We start from the raw sequence: 19,092 nt of genomic DNA on the forward strand, positions 1-19,092 counted from the left end.
TCAAGGTCATTAATCAGGTTCAAGGTCAAATTTGCCACAATTTAATGGGGAATTTTATTTCATAAACATATTTTTAGCCGAGTTGCAACGAAGTTGAACTCGGCTATTGGTTTGGTGATGCGGGCGGGCGGGCGGTTGGGCGTCAACAATTGGTTTCCGGATGATAACTCGAAAAGTTTACAATCTAGTCAAATGAAACTTTGATATATTGTTGGGTACCAGGTAAGGAAGACCCCTATTGATTTTGGAGAAAAATGATAAAAGGTCAAGGTCACAGTGACCGAAAATAGAATGAAAATATTAGGAAAATTTTGTTTCCGGATGATAACTCTGAAAGTTTAAATCCAAATCAAATGAAACTTTGATATATTGTTGGGTACCAGGTAAGGAAGACCCTTATTGATTTTGGAGAAAAAAGGTCAAAGGTCAAGGTCACAGTGACCGAATATAAAATGAAAATTTCAGAAATATTTGGTTTCCGGATGATAACTCGGAAAGTTTAAATCCGAATCAAATGATACTTGAAGATATTGTTATGTACCAGGTAAGGAAGACCCCCTATTGACTTTGGAGAAAATAGGTCAAAGGTCAAGGTCACAGTGACTGAAAATAGATTTAAAATTCCAAAAGGATTTTGGTTTCCGGAGGATAACTCGAAAATTTTTAATTTGAATCAAATGAAACTTGGATATATTGTTGGATACCAGCAAAGCAAGGCCCCTATTGATTTGGAGAACAAAGGTCAAGGTCACAGTGACCGAATATAGATTGAAAACTTCAGACAAATATGGTTTCTGGACAGTAACTCGAAAAGTTTAAAACTGAAATTAGTTCTTCACAATTATAAATATACCACGTCATTCCTGGCTTTACAATGTATCCCATGCAACTTGGCCCATGCACCCCTGGGTGCATATACTGATTTTGTTTGTATTTTATGTGTAGACCGACAGAAGAATCTGACACAGTCCTGAGTACAGATGAAATCTACCTGTGTGACTCTGGGGCCCAGTACAAGTGAGTATTACAGATGTTTTACTGTATCTCAGATAAGTTTGGCGTGCTAGAAACATTGGCTTTTTGGTGGAAGAAGAAAATTTACCCAAAATAAAAAGCACCAAAATTTATATTTATATAAATGATTCACTTACATGTATTAAAGGTACATATGCTTCAAGTTTTACATTAAGAAAGATATTATTTTTATGATATTCTCTGAATAAAATGAAACAAAAAACTATTGAATTTGCATTATTAAAAAAAACTACAGTTGTTGAGATATAAATGAAAATAATTTCAAAATACAGCCTGTCTTTTTATTCACTTTCTTTTCGAAATGAGCCGAGTGCTGACCACATGACCATCTTATTAGCATACCACGTGCTATTTTTCCAGCACTTCTTGGATCTGTGTATGTCTATCTACCCCTTCGTGTTTTGCAAATGATATAGCATAGTGAATTTAACGTGATACATCTTTACTCGTACAATCTATGAACTCGATGTCAAAACTTACAGATGCCATTGTTTTATTTCTGACCATGTGTGAATAAGGCGTGCGCGATGAATACATTATACAAATAAGGTTAATTAAAGATGGGTGAGAGTTAAAGTAATCAAGAATGAACTACAAATTTTGACCCATTCCCTTCATTTGGGATGAAATCAAATAGTTTACCTTGCACAAGTCATTATATATTGTCATTATAGATACATTAATTATTTTAATGACCTATGTACCTTTAAGAGGAATTGTGTATAATTTTAAGAAAAAAAGCATTAAGATTTCAAAGTACTTTTTTAAAAAGAAAAATCTACTTAATACCGGGGAATTGCCAAAGTTACCAGATACACAGTATTTTTGCACAAAAATAAACGTCACAATGTGCACAAAGAAATGATATAACTTTAGCTGTTTTCATATACCCGTAATAGAGAAATAATTATGAAGTTGAAATGTTGTGAGAAGAATTTGCTCTGAAGACGATATAATAATCTATAGTAAACGCATAGCTGTGCATCTTATCATACCCCCCGCAACAAGTTGTGGGGGGGGTATACTGGAATCGGGTTGTCCGTCTGTCCGTCCGTCCGTCCGTCCGTCTGTAGACGCAATGGTTTCCGGACTCTAAAGCATTATCCTTTCCACCTACCGTCACCATATCATACATATGGACTACCCATGGGATGAAGATGTTCCCTATCGATTTTGGGGTCAAAAGGTCAAAGGTCAAGCGCACTGGACATCGAAGTAGCAATATGGTTTCCGGGCTCTAAAGCGTTATCCTTTCCACCTACAGTCACCATATCATACATATGGACTACCCATGGGATGAAGATGTTCCCTATCGATTTTGGGGTCAAAAGGTCAAAGGTCACGCGCACTGGACATCGAAGTAGCAATATGGTTTCCAGGCTCTAAAGCATTATCCTTTCCACCTACAGTCACCATATCATACATAAGGACTACCCATGGGATGAAGATGTTCCCTATCGATTTTGGGGTCAAAAGGTCAAAGGTCACGCGCACTGGACATCGAAGTAGCAATATGGTTTCCGGGCTCTAAAGCATTATCCTTTCCACCTACAGTCACCATATCATACATATGGACTACCCATGGGATGAAGATGTTCCCTATTGATTTTGGGGTCAAAAGGTCAAAGGTCACGCGCACTGGACATCGAAGTAGCAATATGGTTTCCGGGCTCTAAAGCGTTATCCTTTCCACCTACCATCACCATATCATACATATGGACTACCCATGGGATGAAGATGTTCCCTATCGATTTTGGGGTCAAAAGGTCAAGCACACTGGACATCGAAGTAGCAATATGGTTTCCGGGCTCTAAAGCGTTATCCTTTCCACCTACAGTCACCATATCATACATATGGACTACCCATGGGATGAAGATGTTCCCTATCGATTTTGGGGTCAAAAGATCAAAGGTCAAGCGCACTGGACATCGAAGTAGCAATATGGTTTCCGGGCTCTAAAGCGTTATCCTTTCCACCTACAGTCACCATATCATACATATGGACTACCCATGGGATGAAGATGTTCCCTATCGATTTTGGGGTCAAAAGGTCAAAGGTCACGCGCACTGGACATCAAAGTAGCAATATGGTTCGGTTTGTCATGCCATTTGTTTTTTACACTCAGAAAAGAGGTAGTTTATACCCATTACCAACACCCTTTGGAAGATTGGGGTAAGCGGGGGGTATTCTTAGTGAGCATTGCTCACAGTACCTCTTGTTTCATCTATTGATTTTGAAAAATTACAACATTTGACTTGCCTTACTTTGTTGTAGAGATGACAACATTTGACGTGTCTTACTTTGTTGTAGAGATGACATTTGACTTGTCTTACTTTGTTGTGGAGATGACAACATTTGACTTGTCTTACTTTGTTGTAGAGATGACTACATTTGACTTGTCTTACTTTGTTGTAGAGATGACAACATTTGACTTGTCTTACTTTGTTGTAGATCTGACATTTGACGTGTCTAACTTTGTTGTAGAGATGACAACATTTGACATGTCTTACTTTGTTGTAGAGATGACAACATTTGACTTGTCTTACTTTGTTGTGGAGATGACAACATTTGACTTGTCTTACTTTGTTGTAGAGATGACAACATTTGACTTGTCTTACTTTGTTGTGGAGATGACAACATTTGACTTGTCTTACTTTGTTGTAGAGATGACAACATTTGACTTGTCTCACTTTGTTGTAGAGATGACAACATTTGACTTGCCTTACTTTGTTGTAGAGATGACAACATTTGACTTGTCTTACTTTGTTGTGGAGATGACAACATTTGACTTGTCTTACTTTGTTGTAGAGATGACAACATTTGACTTGTCTTACTTTGTTCTAGAGATGACAACATTTGACTTGTCTCACTTTGTTGTAGAGATGACAACATTTGACTTGTCTCACTTTGTTGTAGAGATGACAACATTTGACTTGTCTTACTTTGTTGTGGAGATGACAACATTAGACTTGTCTTACTTTGTTGTAGAGATGACAACATTTGACCTGTCTTACTTTGTTGTAGAGATGGCACCACAGATGTAACCAGGACCGTACATTTTGGAACACCTTCAGATCAGGAAAAAGTGCATATATTTACATTATTATTAATACTATTGGAATTTCTAAAGTTAAGGTTAATCTTGTTCAGGTCTATTTGAACCATGAAGGTTGCATTATGTATTGTTCAGACCTATTTTAAATGCAGGGTGTGTTATATATTAGAAATGTTACACTAGAGTTTACAGTGTGTATTATAGGAATGTTACACTAGAGTTTACAGTGTGTATTATAGGAATGTTACACTAGAGTTTACAGTGTGTATTATAGGAATGTTACACTAGAGTTTACAGTGTGTATTATATTATAGGAATGTTACACTACAGTTTACAGTGTGTATTATAGGAGTGTTACACTAGAGTTTACAGTGTGAATTGTAGGAGTGTTACACTAGAGTTTACAGTGTGTATTATAGAAATGTTACCCTAGAGTTTACAGTGTGTATTATAGGAATGTTACACTAGAGTTTACAGTATGTATTGTAGGAGTGTTACACTAGAGTTTATAGTGCGTATTGTAGGAATGTTACACTAGAGTTTACAGTGTGTATTATAGGAATGTTACACTAGAGTTTACAGTGTGTATTGTAGGAATGTTACACTACAGTATACAGTGTGTATTATATTATAGGAATGTTACACTAGAGCTTACAGTGTGTATTATAGGAATGTTACACTAGAGTTTACAGTGTATATTGTAGGAATGTTACACTAGAGTTTACAGTGTGTATTGTAGGAGTGTTACACTATAGTTTACAGTGTTTATTGTAGGAATGTTACATTAGAGTTTACAGTGTGTATTGTAGGAGTGTTACACTAGAGTTTACAGTATGTATTATATGAATGTTACACTAGAGTTTACAGTGTGTATTGTAGGAGTGTTACACTAGAGTTTACAGTGTGTATTATATTATAGGAATGTTACACTAGAGTTTACAGTATGTATTGTAGGAGTGTTACACTAGAGTTTACAGTGTGTATTGTAGGAGTGTTACACTAGTGTTTACAGTGTGTATTGTAGGAGTGTTACACTAGAGTTTACAGTGTGTATTGTAGGAATGTTACACTAGAGTTTACAGTGTGTATTGTAGGAATGTTACACTAGAGTTTACAGTGTGTATTGTAGGAATGTTACATTAGAGTTTACAGTGTGTATTGTAGGAATGTTACACTAGAGCTTACAGTGTGTATTGTATTGTAGGAGTGTTACACTAGAGTTTACAGTGTGTATTGTAGGAATGTTACACTAGAGCTTACAGTGTGTATTGTATTGTAGGAGTGTTACACTAGAGTTTACAGTGTGTATTGTAGGAATGTTACATTAGAGTTTACAGTGTGTATTGTAGGAATGTTACACTAGAGTTTACAGTGTGTACTGTAGGAATGTTATACTAGAGTTTATAGTGCGTATTGTATTGTAGGAATGTTACACTAGAGTTTACAGTGTGTACTGTAGGAGTGTTACACTAGATTTTACAGTGTGTATTATAGGAATGTTACACTAGAGTTTACAGTGTGTATTGTAGGAGTGTTATACTAGAGTTTATAGTGCGTATTGTATTGTAGGAATGTTACACTAGAGTTTACAGTATGTATTGTAGGAGTGTTACACTAGAGTTTACAGTGTGTATTGTAGGAGTGTTACACTAGAGTTTATATTGCGTATTGTAGGAATGTTACACTAGAGTTTATAGTGTGTATTGTATTGTAGGAATGTTACACTAGAGTTTACAGTGTGTATTGTAGGAGTGTTACATTAGAGTTTACAGTGTGTATTGTAGGAATGTTACATTAGAGCTTACAGTATGTATTATATGAATTTTACACTACAGTTTACAGTATGTATTGTAGGAGTGTTACATTAGAGTTTACAGTGTGTGTTGTAGGAATGTTACACTAGAGCTTACAGTGTGTATTGTATTGTAGGAATGTTACACTAGAGTTTACAGTGTGTATTGTAGGAGTGTTACACTAGAGTTTACATTGTGTATCGTAGGAATGTTACACTAGAGTTTACAGTGTGTATTGTAGGAATGTTACATTAGAGTTTACAGTGTGTATTGTAGGAATGTTACACTACAGTTTACAGTGTGTATTGTAGGAATGTTACACTACAGTTTACAGTGTGTATTGTAGGAGTGTTACACTAGAGTTTACAGTGTGTATTGTAGGAATGTTACATTAGAGTTTACAGTGTGTATTGTAGGAGTGTTACACTAGAGTTTACAGTGTGTATTGTAGGAATGTTACATTAGAGTTTACAGTGTGTATTGTAGGAGTGTTACACTACAGTTTACAGTATGTATTGTAGGAGTGTTACACTAGAGTTTACAGTGTGTATTGTAGGAGTGTTACACTAGAGTTTACAGTGTGTATTGTAGGAATGTTACATTAGAGTTTACAGTGTGTATTGTAGGAGTGTTACACTACAGTTTACAGTATGTATTGTAGGAGTGTTACACTAGAGTTTACAGTGTGTATTATATTGTAGGAATGTTACACTAGAGTTTTAAAGGGACACATTGCTTTATCCTCCATTGTCTTCCCGAATGAAACCAAAGGTAATACAAGTCTGCAAAACAATAGTGACATTAGAAAATCATTCTGTCTGTCTGTCTGTCATCATTCTGTCTGTCTGTCATCATTCTGTCAGTCTGTCTGTCATCATTCTGTCTATCTGTCTGTCATCATTCTGTCTGTCTGTCTGTCATCATTCTGTCTGTCTGTCTGTCATCATTCTGTCTGTCTGTCATCATTCTGTCTGTCTGTCATCATTCTGTCTGTCTATCTATCTGTCATCATTCTGTCTGTCTGTCTGTCTGTCATCATTCTGTCTGTCTGTCATCATTCTGTCTATCTGTATGTCATCATTCTGTCTGTCTATCTGTCATCATTCTGTCTGTCTGTCTGTCATCATTCTGTCTGTCTGTCATCATTCTGTCTGTCTGTCTATCTGTCATCATTCTGTCTGTCTGTCATCATTCTATCTGTCTGTCATCATTCTGTCTGTCTGTCATCATTCTGTCTGTCTATCTATCTGTCATCATTCTGTCTGTCTGTCTGTCATCATTCTATCTGTCTGTCATCACTATATCTGTCTGTCATCATTCTGTCTGTCTGTCATCATTCTGTCTGTCTGTCTGTCATCATTCTGTCTGTCTGTCATCATTCTGTCTGTCTGTCTATCTGTCTGTCATCATTCTGTCTGTCTGTCTGTCATTCTATCTATCTGTCTGTCATCATTCTATCTATCTGTATGTCAGCTTTTCTATCGAAGCGTTACACTTCAAGAGATGTATCGTTTTATATGCAATAAAAAGTCAAACTGCCATATTGATGCCAATGTTAGAAATGTTCAGAGACTGAAATATTTTAAGAACATGAATGATGACTTGGGGGAAAGGATTTTGTTACTTTCTAATTTTTCCACTGCTTCTTTGTTCTTAATTTTGTAATTGTTCCTACAGGCCACATGTTAGATACGCTGGCAAGAACGTCGTTGTGGGAGGTGGGTTTGGATTACGCCCACGGAACGGGACATGGCGTAGGGGCATTTCTTAATGTACATGAAGGTAAATATTGGTATACAATGTGTCCTGTAAAATCAGATAAACATTGGTGTACGATGTGTCCTGTAAAATCAGGTAAATATTGGTGTACGATGTGTCCTGTTAAATCAGATAAACATTGGTGTACGATGTGTCCTGTAAAATCAGATAAACATTGGTGTACGATGTGTCCTGTAAAATCAGATAAACATTGGTGTACGATGTGTCCTGTAAAATCAGATAAACATTGGTGTACGATGTGTCCTGTAAAATCAGGTAAACATTGGTGTACGATGTGTAATACAGTGGGATAAATATCAATTTAATTATGTTATATGTTAGATCTGCTCACATACTAGCTGTACAGTATGTGAGTGGATCTAGGATCTAATTCTAATTAGGTTGGATAAATACTGGCATACCAGTAAATTGTGTATTACAATTGGATAAATATTGGCATACCAGTAAATTGTGTATTACAATGGGATAAATATTGGCATACTTGTACGTTGTTTAATACAGAGAGATAAATATTGACATACCTGTACATTATGTAATACAGAGAGATAAATATTGACATACCTGTACATTATGTGATACAGTGAGATAAATATTGACATACCTGTACATTATGTGATACAGGGAGATAAATATTGACATACCTGTACATTATGTGATACAGTGAGATAAATATTGACATTCCTGTACATTATGTGATACAGGGAGATAAATATTGACATACCTGTACATTATGTGATACAGGGAGATAAATATTGACATACCTGTACATTATGTAATACAGTGAGATAAATATTGACATACCTGTACATTATGTGATACAGGGAGATAAATATTGGCATACCTGTACATTATGTAATACAGGGAGATAAATATTGACATACCTGTACATTATGTGATACAGTGAGATAAATATTGACATACCTGTACATTGTGTAATACAGGGAGATAAATATTGACATGCCTGTACATTGTTTAATACAGGGAGATAAATATTGGCATACCTGTACATTTTGTAATAGAGGGGGATAAATTGCAGTGAACAAAATTATAATCTATATGAATGAGAATGTCAATTTAAATGGAGTGAAAAAAATTTCTTTATAAAAGTTTGAGAATAACCAGGAGGGAACTAAGCTGTGTTTGTTGTGTATTGAAGTAATTTGTCAGTATTCGTAATGGTTTACGTTTAATTTCTGAAAATCTCTTTTACAGGTCCCTGTGGAATAAGTCCGCGAGTTTCAGCATCTGAAATTCCCCTGGAGTCTGGGATGATACTCTCTGATGGTGAGGCATATAATATCTCTGAAAATCCTTAAGTACGTTACAGTCAAAGAAAAAGTATGTTACAGTCAAACAGAAAGTATGTTACAGTCAAACAGAAAGTATGTTACAGTCAAACAGAAAACACAAGGCTTTAGTTTATCGAGTTATCTTTATTGGATTAGTAAAGGAGGTAGTTCCAGGATAAAAACTTTACATAATACACATGTATTGGATATGACCCAAATTTATAGACTGCATGGGTCAGGTCAGACAACCTTAACCGCCAGATCTCTAGAATTTTCAGGTCAGACAACCTTAACCACCAGATCTCTAAGATTTTCAGGTCAGACAATTAATTGTCTTGTAGAACCTGGTTACTATGATGAGCCTGGTTACTATGGTAAAGTCAAAATATTGTGTTGTAGAGCCGGGGTACTATGAAGATGGAAAGTTTGGTGTCCGTATCGAAAATCTTGTCCTTGTTGTCAAAGCCAAGACCAAGGTAATGGTAGATGGGCAGCAGTTGGACTAATCTATTGTAAAGTGTAGTTCTTCTTTAATTCAAGTCATTTACAATTTAAAGCAATATAAATATGCACTATTGATTTCTGTTCTCTTTTTCCAGCATAATTTTAGAAACAAAGGATTTTTGACCTTCGAACCCTTGACCCTTGTCCCAATGCAGATGAAGATGATAGACCCATCCCTTTTAACAGAGAAAGAGGTAAAATGAATAACAAAATCTGCAATAAGACATTTAGGGTATCATGTCTATATACACGTGTGTGATGGTCAGCCAGGTTTGATCACCCATGGCCTCAGTTGATAGAGCACCTGATCACAGATTCATTTGGTCTGGGTTCGAATCCTAAAGCACCTGATCACAGATTCGTTTGGTCTGGGTTCGAATCCTAGAGCACCTGATCACAGATTCGTTTGGTCTGGGTTCGAATCCTAGAGCACCTGATCACAGATTCGTTTGGTCTGGGTTCGAATCCTAGAGCACCTGATCACAGATTCGTTTGGTCTGGGTTCGAATCCTAGAGCACCTGATCACAGATTCGTTTGGTTTGGGTTCGAATCCTAGAGCACCTGATCACAGATTCGTTTGGTCTGGGTTCGAATCCTAGAGCACCTGATCACAGATTCGTTTGGTCTGGGTTCGAATCCTAGAGCACCTGATCACAGATTCGTTTGGTCTGGGTTCGAATCCTAGTCAGGTCAGCTTTGTCTCCTTCATTTGTATTACATCCTGTATAAGCAGAATTTTTAGCAAGGATTTAAATTTTGGCATTATTAGCGAGAGTGTTGAGACCACTAAAATTTGTATCACTAACAATTTATTCCGTATCATAGGTAATAATTATCTTTCTTGGAATTATAAAGTCGCTAAAATTAGCTCTCGCCAAATACATATTGTATCCATTATTATGGGAAAATCACCAAATTTTTATCTTGCTAAAAATTCCACTTGTACAGTATGAATACAGAGTATGATAAAAAAAAACTTCAGTCATTGTGTAACACCTGGGATTAGCTGACACGTAACATGATGTAGTGAGAGATTTAACCAGGGTTAGTTGTATACTATTTAACAACCCCCTTGAAAATATTTCACTCATATGTAGACTTCACCATTGCCGCTGACGGACTGCAAAATTTAGGCCTATGCTTGGGGCTTACAGCCTTTGAGCAAGAAGGGATCTTTATTGTGACATTGAACCTCAGTTTTTGCAGTCTCATCGGAGGGACCGCCCCATTTAGTCGCCTCTTACGACAAATAAGGGGTACTGAGGACCTATTTTAACCCAGATCCACATGGGAGGACTAAACAGTGAATGGAGTTCATAACGTTTCTACATGTACGCAACCTTCGCCTATTTCATTTGTTCCTTCGTTAATCATTATGTAGACATCACTGAAATGATGTTACATACAGTTGAACATTACTATCAATATCTTGAAAACCATGGATATATCGAAGTGAGTTGGAGATTCCAACTACATATTTTTTTTAAGTCTCAAAGCCTTGGATATCTCAGTTTGAGATAACAAGGTTTGACTGTATTTTGTAGTACATTAAGACAGCAGATATAGAATTCTACCATGGTTATTGCAAAGATCAAAGGAATGCCACGGTCATTATTTTTCGATATACCTTCATATGTAATAACTGATTAAGAGAAAATTGATACACATCTCGCTTGCACTTCGTATTCTACTAATACAACAACAAAGTCGATAACTGATAATTCAATTTTATAATCTTAAAAATCAATATATGTTGTAAAACAAATTCATAAATGACTGAAGGACATGTCATTCAATATCAACCAATTGTCTGCATTCCGAGATTGATGCACATGTAAACATATCAATGCACAGACAAGTTTTTCTTGGGCTGTGTATTCAAAGCAGTCGATATAATCCATAAACATCAAACTAGATACTTAAAATATTTTTCAAAATACATCTAGAATACCCCTGCCATCTCGCCTTTTTCGTCAGCCAAAAACATGTAGGCCTAGTCCATTTCAGAAACTGCCATGACATCACAGTGATCTAATTATACCCCCCGCAAACGAAGTTTGGGGGGGTATACTGGAATCACTTTGTCCGTCTGTCCGTCCGTTTGTCCGTAGACGCAATTTGTCCGAAGTTTATTTCTAATACCGCTGGACATATTTCATTCAAACTTTATGCACATCTTCTATATATTATGTAGTTGTGCATCTCCTATTTTCATTGAAATATTTTAACAGTTATAGAAGTTACGCACATTTTCTTTTCATTTTGGGGGTTGCGCACTTTGTCCAGAGTTTAATTCTAATACCGTTGAACAGATTTGATTCAAACTTTATTCTCATCTTATATATATAATGTAGTTGTGCATCTTTTATTTTCATTGAAATATTTTAACAGTTATGGAAGTTACGGACATTTTCGGGTTTTGCATCCACATACTGTATTTGCAATCTTGTGACTTCTCGGTAAAATATAAAGTGGCTCATGTGTGTTGAATACTTATTTGTCAGATAGTATTTATAATCTCAACTATCCCTGGCAATGGGATTCATAGAAAACTGCCTTTATTTGCAGCTACTTAGAGTTGTTATACCAGTGGAAAAGATTACAATAATACCAATACTTGAGCTAATGTCATTTATTTACTGACAAAATCAATGACAAAGTAAAGTTGGCATAACATAATGATCTTTAACAAAGTGAATATAAACTAAAGACTAGAAGAGTTGATCAGGAATTTGCAATCATACAGCCTAAAATGTGCCAAATAGTATTCATTGTTTATATTAAGCATATTTTTAATATTTCATGTACTGCTGTACTGTAGAATATACACTTCTGCATTCACATTGATTGCCCTGTAGATAATGTGAAAATATCCAATGTGCTTGCATTAAATATTTCCCATCATCTTATATGCCCCGCGGGGGGTATTAGTCCCATTAGGACAGTTCTAGTTTGTAACTGTACAGGAAAACATTCGGCTGTAGTAGAATAGAAATAAAGTTTTTGTTTTCATGCATGTTGCAGGATAACCTCCTTGGTCTAGAAATGTTGTGCGAAATGTAAAACAACATTTCGAGACCAAGGAGGTTATCCTATAACATACATGAAAACGTGATCTTTATTTCTTGAATATATAAGTTTGATTTTTTGTGAAGTACACACTTCGTTATTGTTAAACGGTGTGTATGTGTCGTGAGATTATTTTCCTTTCACCATCCTTTTTGATGCATTCTGACTCAAAGCTGTGTCCTGTTTTGTACTGATAACTTGATTAAATCAAACAACCCCCCTCCCCCCTAAAATACCTTTCCAACAGGTTTTCATTAAATTGATTTTTATTATGGAGTAGAAACAAATGTCTTTTTTCCCTGGATGTATGTGTAAGCGTTATAAATAACCATTGAACCGGTGGGTTTAATTTTGGTCTTCTGTTATCAGGAAAGCTGGCTGAATGACTACCACACTCAGTGCAGAGATGTTGTTGGAGCCGAACTAAAGAGGCAAGGAAAGAAGGAGGCATATGATTGGCTGATGAGGGAGACTCAGAGCATTGGATAATACTACCTTCAGGAAAAGAAAGGGGACATCTGACTGGCTAATGAGGGAGACCTTAGCATTGGATAGTACAACTATCAGGATTACTTACATTAGTGATCTAGGTCATTGAAATTATGGGCAGAATTTGTGATTTGACTTGTGAGAATGTGATGAATTATTTTGGTACTTAAGCACTCAACATTCATTTCTCATGTTCAATCTTCTACTCATTTTGTCAAATAGTCAAATGATAAAATATACGTATACAATAGCTTCTGAGTATTGGTTTCAGTTTGACAATGTTTTGGCACATTGTTCTCTTTGTATAACTTCCGAGAGTTAATGGAAGGACATTTTCTAATTTCACCCATTTCCTGTCGCAGTTTGCATACTGACGGTTGATTCGCCCAATGAAGCAAAAATCTTGAATCTGGTGTGGTTTATTTATATACCCGTACATGTATACCCATGTATACACTCTCTGATGTAGAAGTATTTCACTTCACAAAGAGCAGTTACATCCGGTTCTGTCATTCTGCATGAAAACATGTTAAAGGGTGACTTCCATGCGTTTCAACCCCAGGACCTCAGGCAACCTTCTCTAACTGGTTTATGTCATTACTGCAAACAATTCAAGAGACAAGAAAAAACTTTAATATCTTTCAACAATTTAATATGTACAAATCTCAAAAAATGGTCATCAACAACAGTAAATACTATTTGCGTAAGATAGCTCTTGAGACAGACCAAATGACTGGGGTCAAAGGTCAGGGTCACTGATGAGTGGGACTGCTGCAGTGGGGACCTTCCATGATAAAGCAATTGAAATAAATTAAATGAAAACAAGTAGACTTCATGAATAATGCAATTCCTTGTTTAAGTCGCCATTTTCCAGCAATAATGCTTGATAACAGTTTTTCTGTTGCATCTAAGCTCTTTGAATGTGTTAATACTAAAATATCTTTTAACGGTTTAGATATCCGTCACACAAAAACCATGCCTATAATATTAGACGCTGAAAGCACCAAGCGAACACTCTTTTAAAACACTCTATGGTATGACGTCATCAATCCATGATGGAACGAGAATTGGCTGGGAGACCTTGTTGCTGTCGCCAGCACGCCAGACGGTGTTGATACCATAACTAAAGGGGAAGAAAAACAGTAGAGTTAATTTGACATACATTTTGTTTCCTAAAAGCAACCATAAATGAAATAAGGAATACATGTTTATGGGAGGATAAAAACAATACTTGTGTACTCAGCTACACGATTCCGACATTGTTTATATAAACAAGGTCGACATTCATATTCTTATGTTTTTCTATGGATTGAGGCTTTTAGGTGAAGTTACATGATTATTTGCGCATCACAATGCATATATCGAGCAATGTTCAACGAAAGAAAAGAAAAAAGAGTTAACTTCATCATTGTCAAAACATCAGCATTTTGGTTTTCGATATTTCATGTTGACTTGGAATGAAAATGTTCAAAGAAAATTCGTGATTTTGTGTCAGTATGAATTGTTAAAGTCTCTTAAAATTCCATTCGATTGCTTTAACATGTATAAAGACAGTTATCTAAATTCAGTATCGCTTTCTACAAATTGAGGCAGGATTGTGTGTGCGGGACCACCTTGACAGGTAAATGTACAACAGGTACCCGCTGGGAAATTAGAACAGGTATTGTAATTAGTGTTAAATATATCAATGCCGCTATTTTGTTCCATTTTAAAGTAGGGATTTCCGTCGGCAATCTGTTTATTTAAGAAACGCGAGGAAATGATTAGATCTCAGTGGTCACTGAAATTAACGTTTAGTAATTCACCCGCCCGTGTCGTAGCGCCACAATTACCAGGCCAGGTGCCATTAATGGATGATTTGTACGACAAGGAAGAGGATGAGGGCGGGTTACTTATAATTATTAATCACCGTACTTCAAGTTAAACGAACATTCAATTCTAAAAGTAGCCCCCCCCCCCCCCCCCCCGGACGATAGTTCTCTAGTGAAAATTCAGACAACGTTGAGTGCTGGAATTAGTAAATTAAAACAATATTTTATTATGTATAAAACATAGATGGATTAGACAACAGACATTGCCTATATAAACCCTCTCCTCTTCATGGGAGTAGTTAGTCCTCCTGTCCTATTTTAATCGCACTAAGTATTGTAGACGACAAGCCACTAAATCCTAGATACATCAAGTGTTAATTCCGTGTTTACAAACTGAGAACACTGTTTAGTTTGGTTTCCGTGTTCTAATAAAATAAACTTGGATTGGGTCGTTTTCCGTGAACCAATATAGGAATTTGGTTTGGTTTTACCGTCAACTTCCCTATTTTTATCAAGTTTAAAAAGGGCTACTCCGAGAAAAGATCGACGGGCTATCAGATACCCCACACTGTTCTTGAATTGAATTGATTTTCTAATTCCAAGTAGAATGTTTAAAGAGATTATTGTAATAAAACATTTAAGAGTCGTTCACGATGAATGTTAGATTTATTAATAACCGAAGTCATGAATCGCAAGAATGAAACTGAAAAGAGGGAACATTTAGAACGAGGTTCGTAGCGGGACTATGGCTTTGATCTGTGTCAGTAGATAATCCTGGGGATTTCCGTGCATATTTTAAACTCAATACCGTATCTATAATGAGGTCTGTATATATAGCTACGTTACTTTGTTACATACATCTCGGAAGATAAATTAACAAGAGCGGTACCAGGCGTGAATGCACATGCAAGTTCATTGTCCAAAAAATTTGGTGGGTAGCCAGAGCTACAACACGGTTCCTTGTACCGGGCCGTCATTGACAATTCATCAACTACTCACGGCAAAGTCAATACCTTCAACCCATATTGTACGTAGAACCGAACACACCCAAAGCATACACTACGATAACGTATCGCAAACTGCTGTGTCAGCGGGCGACGAAAATTCATTTTTCATTTGATTAGATACATTGATTCTTATCAGTTTTCCTTAATTCCTAACCCTGTGCTGTATTTATAGAAATGTTTATCTGGAGTACCCGATGTACACGCTGTCGCTTTTAGAACACATGATATAACGTTACCATTGTATATATAGATTAATGTACTCAGTAATCAATCACTGTATTTACCTAGCTGAACACGTGTAACGAGGGGTCTGGGTTACGTTATCGAATGGACACCTGTATACAGCATATCTACTATTAAAATTAAACTCTCGTAGCTTCTGCTAAACCTGCTGGCGTCGATAATTATCATAGCTCCAGAGATCAAAGCGTTATGTCAATTAATTACTGAAATAATTTACGACGCCCGTTGACAGAAACATGTGCGACGTTTGTTACATTATTCAAAAACTTTCCCCTGCCTTAACAAGGAAATCAATACATGCACTGTCACTGAACAAAGATTTGAACTCTTGAGTCATAAATTAATTTAACATTTACATAACACATAAAGGTGCATGCTCACCTTCACGTCCTCTTCGGAAAGCCCTGCCTCTGCCGCTATAAGGGTAACGTCCAAATCCGTGGGGTTCCGATTGCTTGAAAAGTTGGACTGAAGAATTTTTTCTTGGTCCTCTTTAATCCTCGGGAGCCGTGTGGAGGGGGTCAGCTGCGCCTGAATGTTGCAGTTGTTCACCGACATATTTCTTGGATCCGCCACATTCAACCAATTCCAACAAAATGTTTTAATCTTCTCTTGTGTATACCCGCTTAATAATTAATCCTATTAATTATATGTGTAACATTTATATCAATGTTCTGAAGTAAACACTGCGTCGTCTCCACACAAATCCGTCACATCCCGGGATACTAACACGATTTGATCTTTAATTAATTTATGTTTCCGTTATGTGTACACGACAACAGTATATATTGGTATCGTGGATGTAATTAACTCGTTAGGCGTACTTTGATGTCGCAAGTTCTAGGTAAACACTATTCTCCAAATACCTTCCCCGTCTACAGCTGGGTGTAAGTGTAATCCTTCACAACAAATCGCGTCCCCGCTCTCTCTGAACTGGTGCGGGATTAACACGCGGGCTCTCCTGTTCTGGGGCTATTTCAGTTTCCCCGGGCTATAGAAATTCCTGATTATTTGCTAATCCGACAGAGGCAGTATTTGTCATCCGTGTTTTAAAGCGTTTTCCTTAAGTAAATATTTCCTTCACTTTGAATGGAGTGGCGTGAATACACAGCTCCGCGGCAGCGCCTGTATCGACCGTCTCTCTACGGTGAAGGTTTGTCGATTTATATCGATCTGAAGGCCGGGTACACGGAAAGGAGACAAACTGTCGAATTCTTTCCAATTAAACACGGCGCTTACCACGGGTAATTAGCGTGTCTTCCCATTGTATATAACAATATCATAAGGCGGATCTGATCTCCGCGTCTACACCTATCGCGTTCTTCCTCCACACATCAAAGCTGGGTTGTTTTTTATTTGGTTAACTTTTCGTTTTCTATTGGAGAAGTGTCCTGATAAGGTTTTACACCATGCAGGTTGGAGAAATTTTTCCCATGCATGTTAATGCAGAAGTTTGATTTGACTTTGATGTGACAGACTATTAAATTCGAATTAAACTTCCTGAACCCAAGACGCACTGCACTTTAAACTTTAGAGAGTGCGCGATCTGGGTGGTTGAAGGGAGGTAACCAATGCTTTATAGTGGATTGAGGTAGGATATGTCGCCAAAAATGTTGCATAAAGATTATCGCACACAAAGCCCTCTATTAATCAATTTGTTATCTTGGATGCTTATTTTTGATATACAGATAGCACTTCATGCTTGCAATATTCTACATAATAAGCTGTTTATCATACAGATTTGACAGCGCTTTAAATAAAATGACATTTGCGCGGGAAAAAAACCCCGACAGTGGTTAGTAATGCATATATCATTAAACAGTGGTTAGTAATGATATATCATTAAACAGTGGTTAGTAATGCATATATCATTAAACGTTATCAGGTGCTGAGTTCATTGGCCCTATCCCTTCCTGGCAATAGTTTTTGACGGATTTTTATATACATGAAACAATTGTAAAATCAATACGTGTGGGCGCTCTTGTGAAGTAGATCACGACATTCGGGTCCGTCTGTCACATTGTAGGACTTTGTAACTGTAAGGGACAGGCCTTTTTTAATGTCCCCGTAATCGGAGTTTCGGCGGCATTTTGTTTTTGGTCTGTCAGTTTGTCCGCAAAAACTTTAACCTTGGCCATAACCTTTGAATGGTTGGTGATAGGGCTTTCAGATTCACCTGTGGATACCTTTCTTTTGGTACCAAATTTTTTGACACCTTGACACGTGAACATCAGTATTTCACAAACACAATGACACCTTGTTTAATGTTTGGAATATATATAATTAGTATTCATTTAAGATGCAATATTTAAGTATTTATTTCAACTGTTAGCAATGAATCATGATATATCGATTGCATATTGTTTAACGTCCCTCGAGAGAATTTTTCACTCATAGAGACGTCACCATTGCCAGTGAAGGGATGCAAAATTTAGGCCTATGTTCGACGCTTACGGCCTTTTAGCAGGGATGGATCTTTATCATGCCACACCTGCTGTGACACGGGGCCTCAGTTTTTGCGCTCGATCTCATCCGATGGACCGCCCCATTTAGTCACCTCTTACGACAAGCAAGGATGCTGAGAACCTATTCTAACCCGGATCCCCACGGGATGATAGATCGAAGGTTTCGGTCTTTTATTCAATACTCTGTAGTAAGTTTTGTAAGTTGAATATTTCATTATTCTGTAATATTTCGGTGTTTATTTCAATAGTCTTTAATTATAAGTTGAAGAGCCCAATATTTATTTCAAAAGTTGAAGAGCCCGGTATTTATGTCAATTTAATAATCTGTAATAACGAAGTTGAATACTTTAGTACATTGATTTAAATGGTATGTAATAAAATAAGTTGAATACTTTAGTATATTTATGTAAATAGTCTGTAATTTAGTCATCATAAATCCAATAGGTTAAAAGTACTTAATTTAGCAGTCTCATTGAAGTATTTTATGTCAAATATCATTTTTATTTATACAATATTTTATTATGTATGAAGTATGTCAAGTGCCATCATAGT

The 19,092-nt window shown here is 36.6% G+C and overlaps 2 protein-coding genes across 4 annotated transcripts in view; one reads left to right on the forward strand and one right to left on the reverse strand.

Annotated features, from left to right (window-relative positions):
- LOC125657486 (xaa-Pro aminopeptidase 1-like) overlaps window positions 1-13,267 on the forward strand; it is a 32,261-nt gene extending 18,994 nt beyond the window's left edge. For all 3 annotated transcript variants that reach the window (XM_056149748.1, XM_056149749.1, XM_056149750.1), the window contains 8 exons: window positions 946-1,017; window positions 4,060-4,120; window positions 6,585-6,654; window positions 7,561-7,665; window positions 8,875-8,946; window positions 9,351-9,427; window positions 9,551-9,649; window positions 12,895-13,267. In XM_056149748.1, the coding sequence (XP_056005723.1) occupies window positions 946-1,017; window positions 4,060-4,120; window positions 6,585-6,654; window positions 7,561-7,665; window positions 8,875-8,946; window positions 9,351-9,427; window positions 9,551-9,649; window positions 12,895-13,014 (676 nt within the window). In that variant the 3' untranslated portion in view covers window positions 13,015-13,267. The remainder of the gene's footprint in view (window positions 1-945; window positions 1,018-4,059; window positions 4,121-6,584; window positions 6,655-7,560; window positions 7,666-8,874; window positions 8,947-9,350; window positions 9,428-9,550; window positions 9,650-12,894) is intronic.
- A 382-nt stretch (window positions 13,268-13,649) lies between these two features.
- Window positions 13,650-17,536, reverse strand: LOC125657491 (homeodomain-only protein-like). The gene is made up of 2 exons (XM_048888067.2): window positions 16,457-17,536; window positions 13,650-14,137 (listed from the first exon to the last, which is right to left on the reverse strand). The coding sequence occupies exons 1-2, from the start codon at window positions 16,631-16,633 to the stop codon at window positions 14,060-14,062; spliced, it is 255 nt and encodes an 84-aa protein (XP_048744024.1). The 5' UTR covers window positions 16,634-17,536; the 3' UTR covers window positions 13,650-14,059.
- Between the last annotated feature and the right edge of the window lie 1,556 nt (window positions 17,537-19,092).

Source organism: Ostrea edulis, chromosome 9 (assembly GCF_947568905.1).
Source record: "Ostrea edulis chromosome 9, xbOstEdul1.1, whole genome shotgun sequence".
NCBI classification, from domain to species: Eukaryota; Metazoa; Mollusca; class Bivalvia; order Ostreida; family Ostreidae; genus Ostrea; species Ostrea edulis.